General features: G+C 42.1%; 1 protein-coding gene across 1 annotated transcript in view; it reads right to left on the bottom strand.

The window, feature by feature from the left end:
- Positions 1 to 322: 322 nt before the first annotated feature.
- The window catches only part of LOC146347989 (vitellogenin-2-like), a 64,674-nt gene continuing 45,989 nt past the window's right edge, over positions 323 to 19,007 (bottom strand). Inside the window, exons 17-30 of the mRNA XM_084851635.1 lie at positions 18,331 to 18,424; positions 14,318 to 14,503; positions 13,616 to 13,751; positions 12,281 to 12,509; positions 11,259 to 11,428; positions 9,320 to 9,532; positions 7,838 to 7,980; positions 7,429 to 7,567; positions 4,744 to 4,879; positions 4,052 to 4,235; positions 3,243 to 3,337; positions 2,561 to 2,658; positions 2,313 to 2,472; positions 323 to 668 (exon numbers count right to left, since the gene is read on the bottom strand). Coding sequence (XP_084707761.1) covers positions 646 to 668; positions 2,313 to 2,472; positions 2,561 to 2,658; positions 3,243 to 3,337; positions 4,052 to 4,235; positions 4,744 to 4,879; positions 7,429 to 7,567; positions 7,838 to 7,980; positions 9,320 to 9,532; positions 11,259 to 11,428; positions 12,281 to 12,509; positions 13,616 to 13,751; positions 14,318 to 14,503; positions 18,331 to 18,424 — 2,006 coding nt within the window. The 3' untranslated portion in view covers positions 323 to 645. The remainder of the gene's footprint in view (positions 669 to 2,312; positions 2,473 to 2,560; positions 2,659 to 3,242; positions 3,338 to 4,051; positions 4,236 to 4,743; positions 4,880 to 7,428; positions 7,568 to 7,837; positions 7,981 to 9,319; positions 9,533 to 11,258; positions 11,429 to 12,280; positions 12,510 to 13,615; positions 13,752 to 14,317; positions 14,504 to 18,330; positions 18,425 to 19,007) is intronic.

Below are 19,007 nucleotides of genomic sequence, written 5' to 3'. Positions count from 1 at the left end.
TAATGGAGAAATTAATGTTTGCTCCTCGTATCCATAAGGAATGGCTTCGTACCCTACCGCTGCAAACCGTTCCCATTTCAGCAAGGCTACGAAAGTGGGGTTTTCCATGTAAACAGCAGACTAGGGGGTGACTAAAACTGAAATGGGGACATTAGCACTTAATTCTGAAGCTGCAGTAAATGTATGGATGCTTCCTACTTCGTGGTGGCTGTTGCAAGAGCCGATATTTTTGCGGGGGGGGGGGGCGGAATTGAGAATCTCGCCCCATTGTAGAAATGTAATCTCGTATTCCATAAGAAACACCATGATGTGCAGCTCTGTTGCAGTTAAACTGTTACTGAAGCACAATTTTTATTGAACGTCTTATTACAGAGATTTTAGAGATTAGTGATACATTGTTATTACAGTGGAAATTAACTGCTGTTAAAAGGAGATGGTGAAACTTCTTTTGCTATTTGAAATGATTTCATTGCTTTGCCCATGAACGCACAGAAATATATTTGACTCAGAACTGGAAACCATTGGAAGTTCTAATCCTCTGTCAGATAACATCGACCTATATACATTGTAGCTGTTCTCAGAAGCATGCTGTGTGAGCCTGAATTATGTTTCCATATCCTTGAGTTTCTGATCTGTACTTATTCTTTAAATGGAAATGGCAGCAGACTCTGGAATAAAAAGGAAAAAATATGATGGCTACTTTTAAGCTGTCTCAAATGTGTCCTGTTAATTCATCTCATGATCTGGCAGTTTTAAATGTGTCTCCTATTAGAAGTCTGCATCTTGAGTGGAACACTGATAAAGGATTTATCCCCAAACCCTGATTAGACAATTTCATTAGGACTGGCAACAAATTGGACTGCAGTGGAAACCACTTCCAGCAAAAGTAATGATCATTTCGTGGACAGAATTTAAAAATATAGGTAATGCAAGGAAGGTTTTTCATGACTAATACCAGTGGATTGCATTCTATGCTGTAAACATGCAGCTCTTCATTTCAGTAGGCTTTTTTTGAGTAAGTGAATGGATAATAAAGAATGCTTTTATACTTCCTGCAATACCCACACTTTATAATGAGTGCAGTGACCTTTTCATGTGAATTAGCTTTCCCTGCCGCACTTGTATTCATTAGGGGAAGATATTGGCTACCCGTAATTCCCATAATCATGCCAGTACTGCAGTTTATATCAAGGTAAAGTCGTATGTAACACTGTCTACATTTTTGGGTGGACATTGTAACAACTGGTGCTGAATTTAGAATGTTAAGGATCTTAGTTTTCTTTTTAAAATGCCCATGTTTCTCACTTTTATTTTATTGAGCACAGCTTGAAAGATTAGAAAGTATATGTGAACGCTCAAAAAACTCTCTCCTGGTTAATACTCCCTTCTTTGTAGGTCCAGAGTGACACAGCAAACTTTGTCTGTAGGGTGGCTTCACTATATATGTTCAAGCCATTGGAGAGAAAATTTGAGGTTTTGAGGAAAATAATGATTCACTGTCACAAGTCTCCCACCATCACCATCACCACCATCACCACCAAGGAATGAAGATTAAAATATTGCTTTATATAATGGCAGGATGTGTTTCTTCATTTGCAAGTTACTTACTCTTATGCCTGGGAACACAGGTAAACATTTATGCTTACCATACTGAGGCAATACATGGAATTAAACCAGCTCTAAGTTATAGTGTGGACTACTGTCAGAAGCCTTTTTTTAAAAAAAAGCTCCTCAACTGTTCAACTGGAAATTCTCCATTACAAATAAACATAAATTATGAAAATGTAGACAATATGCATAACCTGCGAATTTTGTTGGGTTATCCTATTTAGTTTTGTGTATGCAATATTTGTTACAACCGGATGTGAAGGACGAATAGGGAAAGGTGTTTAGTCAAAAGAAACAGGGACTATATGGTCTACTCAGGATTAGACTCAGTGTTCTGCAGAACAAAGTTCAGATGCCTGGCCGTAACATGTATAGAGATAACCGTCTTTTGAAAGACAGGTACATTTGACATAAAAGATGTGAATATGCTCCCAGGAGCTGGGATTGGTCACTGTTTTCTGGTGTAGCTACGTAGCTTTAAAAACCCATGTCTTTTGTAGCAAGTAAAATGGTCCTTCTGAGTTCCTAAAGATCCCAAGGGAAAAATGTGTCCTGCTCCATCATTTGGAGCAAGGTTACACTGATGGAAACTTTGGCTTCCTGTATTTTGTGTGGTTTTTTTCAGGACTATGATCAGTTAAGCAGATGTTGTGAAGAAGTGAGTGTGTACCTAAATATATACATATAATGGATATTTTGCTAACCTGTGACACAACAATCTTTTTGAAGAATCCAAGACTGAATAAAGCTCACTGCATCTTTGGCTACATATCCATCGGGCATCTTATATTCCTGCTCATACTCAGCATCATATCTTCCACAAATTCCACAGGTTTTCCCAGTCATCCACAAAGGTATTTGTATCTGCATGAGAACATGATAGAAGTCAATGAAGTGCTGGCCAAAATCCCTCACACAGATAAAATTATTCATGAGGCAAACCAAAGTCTACCTTGAGCATGTGTCCATCATAGTAGAGTTTCTCAATGCCAATTTCTGGAGCTTGTAATAACAAAAGGTTCTTGTCATGGGTGAGATAGATATACCCAGCTGTAACCAGAAAACAACATTACCGAAGAGTTTGATATATATTGTAAGTTGTCACCATTACTGGTTTCTCTTTGTATTCCAGTGAATATGAAAGCCAGTTATTTGCAGCTGAAATGCTGCTGCTACTCATATGAAAGTTGCTCAACAAGTGCAATTCTTTCTCTACCATGTTTGAAGTATAAGATTAGTTGGATACATTAAATCTTGGAATTATGCCTAAGAATGACTGAGAGACCAGCCACACCTTAATGTACCAGCCTATAATCATCCCATATATTACAGGACAACACCTGGAGCTCAGACTGACTCCCACAGTGGGACAATCTGCCCGTCTTCCAGTGGCCAACTGGGAAGTAAGAGGATTTTGTGTGGAGAGCAATGGCTGTGGCCATGTGACTTGCAGTCCATTTTAGCTGCGGGAGTGGTACAACCCTAGCCCAGTACTCTCAGGTCATTGTTCCAAGTGGCCTCCAGTAAAACTAGCTGCTGATTGTAGACATAGATCAATCCCTTTACAGATTAACCCATATCAAAAGCCAAGCAGGCACTTAAGGAAAAGACAGGAAGGGTGTTAAGTTACCTACCAGAATTGGAAATGTATGGGAGATTCTCTGCCAGAGTTTCAGTACCATTAATCTTCAGTTTAGTAAATCCACTTGAAGGATACATATCAATCTCACTTCAAACAGAAAAATCTGGTTTAATTAAGGTAATCATTTATTTATGACCCACATACTAGCAGAACACATACCCAAGACTGGACCTTGTTCAAATGGAGTTGTATCTAGCTGTGATTTTTGTGAATTCCCCCTTTCTTCTCCACCCCCACCTTACTTCCATGCTGTTCCAAAGGATCCCCCAACCCTCTGGAGCAGATTTGGGGAGAACACAGAGGGGTGCAGAGGGAAGAGGCATCAGTGAAAATCGTCTCCCCCTTTCTGCTCATGGAGGCTTCTGCGGGATCAAAGAGCCTTCCATCAACACAGGGGACATACTTGGATGCAATCTACTAGAATGATGAATACTCCACCTTGTTATCAATCACCACTGGTACAGCAAACTAAGATTATTTGGCTTTTTTATATAAAATCTTGGGATACTTGTTGGCAAAAGAATGCAATTCTTGGAGTGTGGTGACCAAGATAATTGATATTGCTACTGATCATATTTTGTTGTTCAGTCGTTCAGTCGTGTCCGACTCTTCGTGACCCCATGGACCATAGCACGCCAGGCCTTCCTGTCCTGCGCTCTCTCCCGGAGCGTGCTCAAGTTCATATTCATTGCATCCGTGATGCTATCTAGCCATCTCATCCTCACTGATCATATTACCCATTTCCATTAACTATTTGGTTCCTCAGGTTCTGAGCAGGTTAACTTACAATACATTACTTACAGATCAGCAAGGTTGATACGAACAGTTTTCAGATCACTGGACTCTGCTTGCTTTGCCATCACCAGGAACTTCAGATCAGAGCTACAGTCCTGAGCCAAGACATGGTAGCAGCTTGCAGGCATTGTATAGTTAAAACTAACCCCATTGAAAGTTGTGATCATATCTCGGGATACTGAACAACGACCTGAAAAGTAAACACTATCCGTGAGCATTTTTTGTTTTTAGAGATAGTTATTCTGATAATAGAAATCCTTCCTTTATATTTTCATGACCAGTTTTCAAACTTGAAGATGGTTCAGTAATCTGTGTGACTGAGGAAGGGGTATTGAGGGCCACACTGAGACCCCTCAACAGCCTGATAATACCTCCTGGGCCAGCACTCTTTTTATAACCTTGGGGCTTTATCCAGTGCTGCCCATGCGCCAGCAGGACCCACCACTAGCACAGCAGGAAGCTAGTGCTTCCTAAATGTACTGGAAATGAGCTGAAACACTAATGTCCAGAATGGGACAGGCCAGCGGATCTCGTTTTGGCTCATTTCTGGGGTTGCTCTAGAAAGCACCCACTTCCCGTTGCACCGGCAGTGGTCCTGCGGAGGTGCAGGGGACGTACTGGATACTGTCCCTAGTGAAAACTATCCTTTGCATATTGCTGGAACCAGAGACAGCAGCTAACTTTGATGAGCTACTAACCTTTCAGATTTTCAAGGATCGATGGTGGCACATTAGAGATGAAACTCCAGGCACGGGGCTGCATTACTAAAGCTTCAGATTGTTGACCTACAGGGAGTGGAAGAGGAAGTCTGAAGTTTCTGCCATACATGGTGATCTAAAAAAAGAATTAAGATGTACATAAAATATCCTGACTTCAAGGGGTATCAATACAGGTGGTAGAAATGGCTAAAAATGCAAGTTCTGTAGATTCTAACTAAGCAACTACATCCAAATCTAGTTACGGGGAATGTTTCAACTGTTATATTTCTGCCTGTCAAAATCTCTTAAAGGCAGTTTAGCCAAAGTTTCATTCATTTAGATTTTCATAGCAACAGGTGACACTTTGGCAGTGCAAACTTTGCTCATAAAAAGCAGTGCTCCCCAAAGAGTGGGAGGAAATTGCTTTTCCCTATGAAGCTGGGATCCCTCCCACTCTCTTGTCAAAGCAATTGCCAGGAGAAGGGAAGAGATGCCAGTGCCACTAGAATTTCCATGTCACTGCAGTTTGCCACTCTTAAAGTGGTGGCAGCCGCCAGTTTAAGAGAGGAAATCTACAGTGATATGTGGTTACCCATAGAATCATAGAAGGGCTGGAAGGGGCCTACAAGGCCATCAAGTCCAACCCCCTGCTCAATATAGTAATCCAAGTCAGAGCATCCCTGACAGATGGCTGTCCAGCCTCGTACCCATCCAAACTCCTCCCTCCCTTGGCAAGAGAGGGAAGCAGATCATGCTGTGCATATCATGCTGTGGTATGGGTTGACTCTTTCAAAATGGCTTCAGCACCCACTTTAAGAGAGGTGATTACGCATTGCAGCATAAGCCACCCACTCCCCCTCTTGTCCAGGTTGTGTGAGGTGAACCCTTTTGCCCTTGTTCAGATAGTGGGGATGAACTGGTTTACAAAAAGCAATCCCTGCCCTCAACCTAACTTTGACTCAGCTCTAGTGTCAATCAAACTTAATCTCCATGCTCTTTTCATTTCCTTAGTCCTTGAGCAAACCTTCCATATTCTTTGGAAGCAGATTAAATCATGCAAAATAAGCACATTTGCTTCCATTCCACACGTCACTATTTCACCACAGAGGTCTTTCCTGTGGGACAGTGTGAGTTGCTAGAGTGCATGCGCAGCCTTGTTCCTACCTACAGCACTCCTTGCAGATTTGTGAAGGAATTATCTTGAGAGCTGAGCTAGTATTATTTCATGACTCAAGTGGGGTGGCTTGGTTGTATTTGCTGAAATGTAATTTATTAATTACAGTGAGAGGAAGTACATACAGTTTAATACTGCTCTACTTCATTGTTGTCTTCATTGTTATGCTTTAAATTATTTATTGTTTTCTACTGTTCTTGTAATGTTTTAACATTGGTTTCAATACTGTATTATATATGTATTCTGGTGTGAACCACTTAGAGCAGGGGTGAACAAAATTCAACCCGCAGGCTGACCACTAGTGCAACTCCTGTTGCCGCTCAGCCGAAATTTGGTGACATAGTAGTAGCAAAAAAATTGGCAGGAGGCTTAAAAAAACCAAATTTAGTTTGAAAACAAGATACATTTCTCCCTTTTAAGCCTCTGTTGTTTGTTTTGCCACCACTGTGCCACTGAATTTCGAAAGTGGGGTGGCAAGAGCCACACCAGAGGCCAGGGGGACTGTTTGTTGCCCATCCCTGCTCTAAGCAATTCACACCGCAATGCGTATAAAAACTGCCAAGTTATTTCCCACTGCTGCTGAATTTTGGTGGCAGGAGTGTTGCCCATGCAGCAGCCTAAGAGGTGGAAAGTGCCCCCTGCCCAAGTTGCTTACTCCTGGCTTAGAGATTTTAAGATATTAAGTGGTATAAAAGTAGTATTAATAAATAAATAATAAACAATTTAACAATTGACAATTCAATAAAATGTATCTGTGACAAATATATAGATTTGTGTATACACATTTGTGTATGTGTATACACATACACACACATATGTATATATACACACATTTGCATATCCTTTACCACACACACACACGCACACACACACACGAAAATACTGCTGCCATTGGTGAAAACAAACAACATGATCCCCATCAGCTAAAGTGAAGCCCCATTCAGTCATTCCTCTACGTATGATCAAAATCATGTGGAGAGAGAGACAGAGAGCAGGACCACGCCCACTGGCCCAGGCCCTGCTGTCATGCTGTAAGCCGCCTTGGGAAGACTTCTGCCCTGAAAAGCGGCCAAGAAATATTTTAAATAAAATAAATACATAAATAACGCCCCTTGCCAGTCCCACCCCCACCATCCACACAATGGGGTTGAACATCTCTGAGGTGGGAAGCTTGGCTCTATGTGTGTTGACTCTGTGTGTGATATTGAACCCGGATCATGTAAGGTACACATGTAGAGCAGGTTCCCCCCTTCAGACCTTCAGCGCCAAGGCATGAACAGTAGAGGTGGGGGCAGCAGGCTCCACCCCCCATGCATTCGTAATCGCATGAGGAAGAACAGCTGACGAAGGCTTAAGTCATGGTTAATTTCCACTGAAATCAGTGTGTTTCATGTTTGTTGTGACTGAAATTTCATTGATTTCAATGAGACTTAAGTCCCTCCCTTTAGTTGGCTTAAGGTATTGTCTTTCCCACTCAAAAGAATGAGAAAACTGCAAAGTCAGGTATTTACAGTAGGTATCTTGAAAACAACATCACAGCTTCTTGGAGATGTGAGAACCACCACTGCAGAGGCCTGTCTGGATGGATTCTTCTGCTCTATTTCAGAGAATCCAAGCATGTAGGCAGTATCTGGAATAAGGGAGAAAAGCCTGGAGGAAAAGGGGGTAGAAGGTCATAATTCATAGAATGGTTTAAATTTCTGTTCATGTCAGACCAGAAATAATCATGAAATAATCAAATAACCTCAGGTAAAAGGTTAAGAGGAGGCGTGATATGTTTTAATCCAGTTGGTTTTGCTTGGGCAAGAAAGGCACAACTGTGTTTTCTCTTCCTGACAGCTCTTTGCAGACATAACTTTCCTCAGTTTCCATGCAAATTCTAAACATAAGTTTAGACGTTTAAAATTAGTTAATTCTCACCCACTTGCAGCTGCTTCTGCTCTTGGAGGAATTCTGGGCAATTCCAGCTTGATTTGCATAGCTGGATAACCAGCAAATTGTCCATATGCAACCTTTGCTGCAATCTTGTAGTCCCGACAACCCTGGCCCAATCTTAGGTAACCCTGAGAAGAAACAGGTAGTGAACTTGATGTCTTAAATATAAAAATTAGAAGCTATATCAGCCTTTCCCAACCTGGTGTCCTCCAGGTGTTTTGGACCAACTCCCAGCAGCCCCAGCCAACATGGCCAATGGTCAGGAATCCTGGGAGTTGTAGTCCAAAACATCTGAAGGGCTTCAGGCTGGGGAAGGCTGAGTTATATCACTGCAGTTACTACATTGTCTTTTCAGATCATTTTATTCTCATGTTTCCTGAACCATCACAAGGAAAGTCCATTCCAGACTGCAGTCCTGGGCCATGGTAGCAGTGTAAGAACATAAGGGCACAAGAATCGCCCTGCTGGATCAGACCAAGGGTGCATCTAGTCCAGCATTCTGTTCACACAGTGGTCTACCAGCTGTCAACCAGGAACCCACAAGCAGGACATGAGTGTGACAGTACCATCCCACCCATGTTCCCCAGCAACTGGTGTACACAGGCTCACTGCCTCTGATACTGGAGGTAGCAGATAGCCATCAGGACTAGTAGCCACTGATAGCCTTCTCCTCCAGGAATTTCTCTAACCCCCTTTTAAAGCCATCCAAATTGGTGGCCATCACTACATGTTGTTGCAGAGAATTCTATAGTTTAATTATGTGCTGTGTGAAGAAGTTCTTTTATCTGTCCTGAATCTCCCACCAATCAAGTTCATGGGATGACCCTGGGTTCTAGTATTATGAGAGAAGGAGAAAAATGCCTCCCTATCCACATTCTCCACACCATGCATAATTTTGTGCACCTCTATCATGTCTCTCCTTACCCTCCTTTTTTCCAAGCTAAACAATCCCAGCTGCTGTAACCTTCCCTCATAGGGGAGATGCTCCGGCCCCTTGATCATTTTAGTTGCCCTTTTCTGCACTTTTTCCAGCTCTATAATATCCTTTTTTAGGTGTGGTGACCAGAACTGTACTCAGTATTCCAAGTGTAGTTGCACCATAGATTTGTATAGGGGCAGTATGATATTGGCAGTTTTATTCTCAATTCCTTTTCTAATTGTGCCTAACAGTGGACTACCTTAAGTTCCATTCATTACAATGGGTCTATTCTAAGTTGGACTGACATTGGATTTACCCTAAGGTTGCAGCCCTGAATAGTGTTGTGCACATTTAAAGCCATTGACTTCAAATGGCTTTATTCTGCAATTTGTTCAAAAGGCACAGGCAGCATGGCACCTCTGTGTAAATTAACACCATCCAGACAGCATGGTTCAGGGAACACCAAGATGCTTATTTGAATATTGTAATTAAGCTGCATTACTTGTTTGAGAAAATATGGTCACTCAGGTCAAATCGTTGCTTCTTACCTCTGCTTTTTGAGAATCGAGAATGGAAACAGCAGCACAGAGTTTCATTCTTCTGGATCCTTTTAAATTTGACACAAATGCTTGTAGTGTAGGTCTGGAAGAATGTAAATCGGCAAGCAGCACAAGATGGAATATTGTGAGCTTCTTATTGTCCCAAATGGTACGAAGAGTAGCAACCAGCCCTGATGGTTTATTGCGTCTCATGAATTTGGGCTGAAGTCACAGATATTTTTTTTTTAACATTATCACAAACAAAATCACCTTCAAAACATTATCACAGGCAATGCTTACTACACTGAAGTTCAAATATATTACATTTTGTTGATTAAATATGCTGCATTTCAAAATATTTTCTGTGTAACTCTATGTACAAGATCAGATATTTCAGTGCAATTATATTTTAAAAAGTCATAATTTTATCAAAACATTGACTGACATCAAAACACAAGGCAAGATGATTTTTCAAGAGGTTGGTTGGACATTAGTCAATAAACTAAGCATTTAAAATGATAATTCATAGATTTCATAATGTGATCCTTTGAAAACATTCATACAAGCTAGAAAATGTACTTAATAGTGGTGGGGTTTTGACTTTCATCTGTACACTATCCTTACAAGCCCATTGCAAACACAGAAACAATGGGGTAGATGTTTCTGGGAAATGTTCTAATCAAACGAATTCTTATAGGACAGGGAACACTGATGTGCGCAGCTGGCGTGGCCTGGCAGCATGTACAGGCCCAGCACCCTGAGAGGCTCCACCAGCACTTGAGCTGGGCCCTGCTACCCACCCTTGTACTTTGGGTCAAATTTACCTAGACGCAGGGAGATAGACAGCCATCATCCTGACATTCCCACAGTGCCCCACAGCAGGGATGTATGGACTGCATAAAATCTGTTTCATCTGCATGTCACAGTCGGTCGTCATCTGCCCATCATTCCGTCGTCCACCCATCGACGGAATTGGACTGTTTTTAGTTTCCGAATTTGCACGAATGTGCATTTGTGCACATTCGCACGTGCAACAATCCCCCAAATGCACATCTTCACACTTTGGCCTATGGGAGAAATGTGCTGTTCTGGCTTGGGGTGGGGGTTGTGTATTTTTCTATGACGAAATTTGCTCCAAATTCAGGAGAGTTAGAAAAAACTGTCTGCGAGTTCCTGGAATCTGTCCAACAGAGGGAAAGCTGGTCTGCTGTGGGATGCATGGGTTGGATTCATAAAAATCTGAACTCATTTGGTTCCATTAGAGATTTCTCTGACATCCCTACCCCAGAGTGGCACTGCACTGGGAATATCAAAATGATGGGTGGTTTGCAGGCACCTGCTGCTGTTAACAGCAGTGCCACTGCCTGCCACATCACCACTGTGGCTGTTTGTCATGGTGCTGCCCTTGCTAAGCCTACTGGGTTGGGGGGCACACTGAATGGCGCTTTGCCAGGAGCCCCCTCCAACCTGGAGCCAGCCTTGCCGACGTTCAAGAACTTCTGCATCGAGCCCCACACATGTGGAACCCTGTCTTTGTAGGATTCCCAGTCACCTAGTAATAGAGAAAGCACTCTGTGCACACTGCTGTAGTACACATATGGGGGTAAGCGGGGGAGAGGCTCCCTACAGATCTTCTAATGATCACATGTTGCTAGAGGGTACAACCTGCCCCACATGGCTGCCATGAGCCTTCATTGTGCACAATGAATGTCTGAAAAGAGCTTGATGATCGGCTGCTAAAAGTGTGGACTGACTGCACTGCATCTGAGTGAAAGGAAAGTCTATCCGTAATATGACATTGGTGATAACCCTTTCTCACATGCAAGTTATGAACAACCTGACCTTTAGCTGTGGGGCTGGGTGCTTTCCCTCTGAGAGTTGCCCTCCTCTTTTCCATTCTTCCCTTCTCTCCTCCCGCTCCCTTATTTTCATTTCAGACCATACGAACTTGTTCTTTTCTTTCAGTCTTCTTAACTTTAGCCTTCCCCTTCTTCCCTTTAGCCCTTTGGACTTCATCTGAAGAGGATTCTTCTTCCTCAGTGTGTCCCAGCTGGATTATTTTTGAATCTGCTCTAGCTCCTGCTTGAATCTCCAGCTGTATTTTAGTTTGAGCAGCTTCTGTATGGATTGAAAAACCCACACGTGCAATAAAGCAATGATTCTTAAATGGTAGGTAGCGATGGGTTACAGTGAGCATTACAAGTACAGGTTAGCAGTGCAATAACAACCGTATAAATTTAGCACATGCAAACCGCAACAAAACATTCCCCAGTTCTAAACACATTTATGTAGAAATAATATCTCATTGATTTATATGGTACTTACTGCTAAAGCAGATTAACATTGGTAACAGTTTCCCCTTTAATGGGGCTCACTTAAAAGTGACACAATCCTCTAGCATTTTATTCTTCAATGATACAAAGCTTCTGTCTTTATTAACACTATATGGGCAGTATTCAATGGTGTAATTCTGCAAACTCAAATAGCACTAGCGGAACTCCAGCAAATCCTTCCATTGCACAAGTGCTTTCACATTACGCTTGCACAATCAGTTGTGCAAGTGGTTGCACAACTGCTTGGACAACTGGTTGTGCAACCACGCTAGCACAAATGATACTTTAGTTGGATTTTCCTCTTGCACATAGTTTGGAAACTAGTTTACGCTAGTGCATCCTCATTTGCGATAGTGGAACAATACGGTCACATACTGGCCAATGTATCCACCGTTTGATACTACCCTTCCCACAGTGAATTTTGAGGACTGACTGCTATATATGGTGTGATGGGCAGGGAAGCTGAGAAGAAGATGAGAGTCCCCATAGTGGGGGACACCAAACAAAGCAAAAGAAAAAAGGGAGGGGAAGGGTGGATTATGGAGGGGGGCACAAAAGTGTGTGTGTGTGTGTGTGTATATATATATATAATCAGTTTGATTAGGATTAGGAGACAAACTTGTAAAGCATACTGTACCTGGTTGCACAGCTAGTTTGATTTCACATTTCCCCAAAAATCTGTGTAGATATGTTTCTCCGAGGAAAACAGTGTTGCACTGTTCCATGGTAAGACAAGTTTGGTACCCTAAACTACGTAATTTGATATAAAAGGCATGCAGGAATGATAGTTCTCTTTCCTTGTGGTGAAAGTCTTCTTTAGGATGGTATGTGAATTTTGCTGTTGTAATATCATACACCTTTCTTTCCTGCATTAAAAAGAAAAATAAAAGATAAAAGTTTGGATGACCAGGATCATTTTCACAAGTAAAAAAATTCTGAGGGTGAGACCTTTCTTCTTTTTCTTTAAATGAAGCATGGTTTGATCCAGAATAGTTAAGAAAGGTCTGGATGTAACTGAAATAGATAAACTGACTGCCATGATAAAACTGCATGAAATAATAGATTCAGCTGGTGACTTATTATTGTACAGACAGACAACATATATGAATTACGAACCGTTTATTTATTTAAGAATATCAAAGTGGATAAACATGTATTTTGATTCTTTAATTCCATCTGAATTAAACTCCAACTCCATCTGATACGGCGGCTGCACCCCTTCCTTCCCGACCATCTGCTCCCATCGGTAGTACATGCCCTGGTCTCCTCTCGTTTAGACTACTGTAATGCGCTCTACGTGGGGTTACCCTTGAAGACGGTTCGGAAACTGCAGCTGGTACAGAACGCGGCGGCTCGCCTGATTAAAGGCAGCCGCCGGCGAGATCACATCACTCCAGTGCTGAAGGAGTTGCACTGGTTACCAGTTGTTTTCCGGGCCAAATTCAAGGTGTTGGTTTTGACATTTAAAACCCTATATGGTTCTGGCCCAGCCTATCTTAAGGAGCGCCTCCAGCAACACCAGACAGGCCGCTTAACAAGATCAGCCTCGGATGGCCTTCTCTCTGTCCCATCAGCCAGGACAGCTAGACTGGTGGGGACGAGGGAGAGGGCCTTCTCTGTGGTGGCCCCCACTCTGTGGAACTCCCTCCCTAGGGAACTCCGTCATGCCCCCTCTTTAATGAGCTTCCGTCGTGCATTAAAAACGTGGTTGTTCAGGCAGGCATTTGGGGTGGGTTAGGGTATTTAAAAAAAAAAAATTATGGTAAAATTTTATTGTTTTAAATTGTTTTATGGTGGGTTGTACATCGCCCAGAGTGGCTGGGTGACCAGTCAGATGGGCGATTAATAAATTAAATAAATAAATAAATAAATTGGCTGACAACATTTAGTACGAATGAAAATTAAAAATAAATAGAAAGTAGCAGGATGTGGATCTTCTGTGGGTATATATTTACAAAGTAGCATAAATTACCTTCACAACACCATATTCTTTTGATGACTTAAAGCACTGATCTAAAACATCAAATCCAGCCCCTTCTGGCAGGAGTGGGGACATATTAGCTGAATTTGGTTCATCCACATTTCTTGAAACAGCATAAATTTTAGTCCTGAAAAATACAGGCGTAGTGCAGTCTGTGTAAATGACGCAGTCAAGTGCACAAGATTATAATTCTCAGCCTAGTTCTTGCCATATTTATCTTAACTTGAATGAAAGGCAGAGATGATACTGAAAGCAATTTGAGAGAATTATGAGGGGTGTGGTGTCGATGGAGAGAGGTAGCCAATCTTTCCAATAGACATCTTTCCAATAGCTAACCTTCATGATGCTGCAGGTCCCCTTTTGCTCTTGGATTGCCTTCTGAGAATTTCACTTTGATCTGTAGCCACTTTAGAGTGCATTGAGCCTGAGCCTGAAGTCCTTACTGAGGCAAAATTCTCATCCACTTTACTGCCTTGGTAAGGACTACAAGATCAGGGCCACCAAATAATAGAAATTGCCTGTAAAGGTGAATTCATTTTTTAAATGCCACTGAGAAAATGGTAAACAAAAAGAAAAGCGACTGTGCATACTTCCTGAACTATTTACTGCATGAAGAAACAGATATATATTTCTAATTCTGGTAATACTGGAATTCACAATCAATTGCTAAAAACAGTGATATAGCTACTGTACCTCACAGCCAGTAACTCTGTCTTCTGTTGGACTGGGGTGGTTTCAAACTTAAAGCTTCCTTCTTTCATATCCATCTTGGCATCAAACTTCACTGGAATGTTTGCATGGAATTTAGCATGGAATTCAAGACCAGTCTGGAAATGGGGAGTGTAGATTCCCATCACTGCCACCAAATGAGTAGACACGCTGGAAGAGCATGGAAATACCAACTTGAATAAATGATGTAAAGTGTCGTACTTCAATCACATACAATCATATATCATACTTCAGCATATAGAATCTCATTTACAAGTCTGTCAGTAAATTTAATTTCATGGGACCATTAGTGATACAAATATAGCAGTGGTGTCAATAGATCATGCAGATTACAAATTTCAGTGGTGGTGGACTTGCATCCGTGGTGTAGTGGAGTTACTTAAAAAAACAAAACGGCACCCAGTGATTCATTCAATGATGGTCTGTTTTACTAAAAGCACATCAAACATGGGTTTTATGATAGCAAGTGAAAGCTACTGTTGCCACAAAGTGTAGTACTGGGCAAGTAATGGTTTTTAGTCAGTAACTGTGAAAAATCAGTATTATTCAGTTCAAAACAGAATGCTTCTGCTGTGTCCATTACGCTTAAGTGACAGTGCCATGAGACATGTTTTTCCTACAGTTGTTGACAGACTGAATTGTCAGCACTGACTGAGAGCACTGAGCCACAACAAGCATAAATATTGCCGACAACTTAAGTACATAAGAACATAAGAAGATCCATGCTGGATCAGACCAAGGGTTCATCTAGTCCAGCATTCTGCTCACACAGTGGACAACCAGTTGTCAGCCAGGAATGCTCAACCAGGGCATGAGCGAAACAGCACCCTCCCAGCCATGTTCCCCAGCAACTGGTGTACATAGGCTCACTGCCTCTGGTAATGGAGGTAGCACATAGCCATTAGAACTAGAAGCCATTGAGAGCCAGGAATTTTTCCAACCCCCTTTTAAAGCCATCCAAATTGGTGGCCATCACTACTTCCTGTGGTAGCGAATTCCGTAGTTAACTATGCGCTATATGTGAAGAAGTACTTCCTTTTATCGGTCCTGAATCTCCCACCAATCAGCTTCATAGGATGACCCCGGGTTCTAGTATTTTGAGAGAGGGAGAAAAATGTCTCCCTATCCACATTCTCCGCACCATGCATAATTTTGTACACCTCTATCATGTCTCCCCTTACCCTCCTTTTTCCAAGCTAAACAATCCCAGCTGTTGTAACCTTCTCTCATAGGGGAGATGCTCCAGCCCCTTGATCATTTTAGTTGCCCTTTTCTGCACTTTTTCCAGCCCTACAGTATCCCTTTTTAGGTATGGCGACCAGAACTGGACACAGTATTCCAAGCGTAGCTGCACCATAGATTTGTATAGGGGCAGTATGGTGTTGGCAGTTTTATTCTCAATTCCTTTTCTAATTATGCCTAACATGGAGTTTGCCTTTTTTACAACAGCCACACACTGGGTTGACATCTTCATTGAATTGTCCACCACAACCCCAAGATCTCTTTCCTGGCTGGTCACTGCTAGCTCAGATCCCATCAGACTATATTTGAAGTTGGGATTTTTTGCCCCAATGTGCATCACTTTACACTTGCTTACATTTAACTGCATTTGCCATTTAGATGCACATTCTCCCAGTTTGGAGAGATCCTTTTGGAGCCCTTCACAATCCCTTTTTGTTTTAACCACCCAAAATACTTTGGTGTCATACGCAAACTTGGCCACTTCACTGCTCACTCCTAATTCCAGATCATTTATGAACAGGTTGAAAACATTGGTCCTAGTACAGATCCCTGTGGGACCCCACTATTTACTTCCCTCCATTGGGAGAATTTATCATTTATTCCTACTCTCTGTTTTCTGCTCTTTAACTAGTTACTGATCCATAAGAGGACCTGTCCTCTTCTGGAATTGGGAGTTCATTTGCCACTCTACACTTCTCATAATAACAAAATTTGAAACCATAGGGCAGGGGTGAGGCTCTTTTCAATTTTTGGAGAAGCTCTCGAGGGCACATCCCAATGGTAGATGGGGCCAAAGACAAAAGGGGGCAGGGCCACAATAACAAAAATATTTTTTAATTTAAAGCACTTGCTGCCAGTAACAAAGCCTTAGGAGAGGCATTCCAACCTTTTAGACTGGAGAAAAAAAAGTGCAAAAGCTGGAAAATCACCAAATGATTGGTGGCCAAGGGAAAGGGTGTGTGGCTATCTAGGGAACCCCAGAGGTCCAGATTGAGAACCCAGGAGGGCTGGATTTGGCCCATGGGCCTGAGGTTGCCCACCCCTGCTGTAGGGTATTCACAAAAATGATACTAAGCACTTCTTGCATGTCCAGGTTCTGTAATGTGGCTGTAAAGCTTACATCAACTGGAATGTACTTCCAATTTGGAAATAGCTTTCTTCCATTTTCTGTCCTGCATTAACAACACTGAGAGTCAAACTACACATTACCATAATCATGTAGCATGTTGATGAGGCTTGTTTTTCTTTTTTTACACCAGTGTAAGCGCACACGGTTCCGATTTGAATCAGGACCCACAGTGCTCCAGGAGGGGAGAGTTCCCATCATTTTTTTTTCTGAAATCCACCCCCCATCCCCACCCCAGGAGATTAACAAAAGAAAAAAAGGCTCCATTGATACATTTTAGTATTGTGTGAACCTTCCTTTACAATACCATGAATGCTGGATCATCATTTTGGGTATGGACAAGAGAGAGGGGGGGGGGGCAGAAAAACTGTGTATAAAGTTTCTTAAGAAAGTATAAACATGCTGCTAAGTACCTATTTTGTTAGGGAAATATCAGGTAAATGGTCTCCATGACTAGGAAATAGCTGGACACCTCTAGAAGGAGAGAGCCATTTTGGCCAAAGCATACCTTTTCTCACCCACTCCAGCTAAGAATGATGTCAGTAAGATTTGTGTGCAGCAAAGAAACAATAGAAGCTGTAGTTTTGAGACAGAGCTGGAGAAAGAGGCAGGGGGCGAGCTTTCCGCTCTGGGAAACTAAAAGCATCTGGGAAACCAAGAGTGCCTCTCTCTGGAGATCTGAAGTGGGAGCAATGGGTGTGCTCTTTGGAGGAGTGATGAGCTGAGTGCCTCTACTTATGCCCAGCATGTACTGTATATTTGTAAATAAACTCAACAATTACAGGAGTGTCTTAAGTATCCTGTCATCTCTCCTTCCTGGGTAAGCACTGCCCCTGCACTGCTTGGGGATGTCAGGGGAGGGGTGCATAGCAATGTTCTTTTTTTAGAATGGTATAGTGCAGTTTCCTGGATTGTGACATGACAGCCCTATGTGCCTGGCATCACTCCACCCCACCTCCGCTTGGCCTGGCAAAACGGTTGGGCCTTGCAACTCACCTGGTTTTCCGCTAACAATAACCCATGCTTGGTTGCCCTAGCCAGACAATCGAACAACCCCTGTGTTGTTTGTTTCCCTCCTCCTTTGCTCCGTCCTTCTCTGTATTCCAAATCCCTTTGTGGCACTGTGGTACTGGCATGTACAGTGGCTGGGTTTTTTAAATTACTTTTGCCTGCCACCTCTGTTGCCTGGTGAAAGAACCCATGGACAACCCACAGTTCTGGGTTCACATGTAATGACAACCCATGGTTTAAACAACTCAGAGTTCACAACCCAACAAGACTTCTCTTTCTGGGATGTTCATGGTTAACAAACCATGATTTGTTAGAGTGGCTGGGTTCGCACAACATGACAACCTGGAATTCAACAACCCATGGATTAAATAAACCATAGGTTGGCATTATGTGCAAACCAGATCAATGTGAGCCATCTCTTCTTGTCTGTTTGTCTATCCATTCATCTTCCAAACAGACACAAAGCTAATGCTAATGGAGAAGGCGCCACTCACCTCCATAAACCCCGTGATTAGGATTAGGTACACAACTCCTTTCTAATCTTGCCACTCATCAGGAAATGAAGCAATCCTAATTTCATACTAGTTGTTACACATACCTTGTGTTAATCTTAGCACTAAGACTCATGCTGGCTTCAAGCAACTGGATGGGTCTGAAGTCATTAGACAATTGGGGAGATATCTGCCCATTAACTGTAGGAAGCAAAAGGTAATTAAATGTCAATAAAAGTATGAAGTGTTACCATTCAGTTATCAGTTATGGCATTTTCTTTTTCACAAATTTATAAGCAATTTACTGAGTACTAACAATATTAAGGTGGTATGGACCTGATCAAAACATGGATTTCTCCATGGATGGGAGATTTTGTGGGGCATCATATAAATTGCTCTGAGCCTTTCAAAGGAACAGTTTGATAGATGTACAGTAAATGAATGAATAAATAAGCTCCAAATTATCACTTCCATTGGCACTTTCCAGCATCACAAAAGAAAACCACTACATGTTAATTCATCATGAAATGTCAAAGTAGCTTTAACTAATTTCATGGTGTCTGAATGTTCTTCTGGATGAAGAAAAATGAATGTCTACAGCTTTCCCCAGCCTGATGTCCTCCAGATGTTTTGGACTGCAACTCCCAGGACTTCTGACCACTGTCCATGCTGGCTGAGGCTGATGGGAACTGAAGTCCAAGGCATCTGAAGGGCACCAGGTTGAGAAAGGCTGAATTAATATTTGGGATTGCTTGATATATTAAACAGTGGGGGCATAGTGGTG

This window comes from Heloderma suspectum, chromosome 4 (genome assembly GCF_057233095.1).
Source record: "Heloderma suspectum isolate Gila_16-S chromosome 4, 16-S_ref, whole genome shotgun sequence".
Classification (NCBI taxonomy): Eukaryota; Metazoa; Chordata; class Lepidosauria; order Squamata; family Helodermatidae; genus Heloderma; species Heloderma suspectum.
The sequence above is the reverse complement of the archived record's forward strand: the minus strand, read 5'-3'. Positions and strand labels throughout refer to the sequence as shown.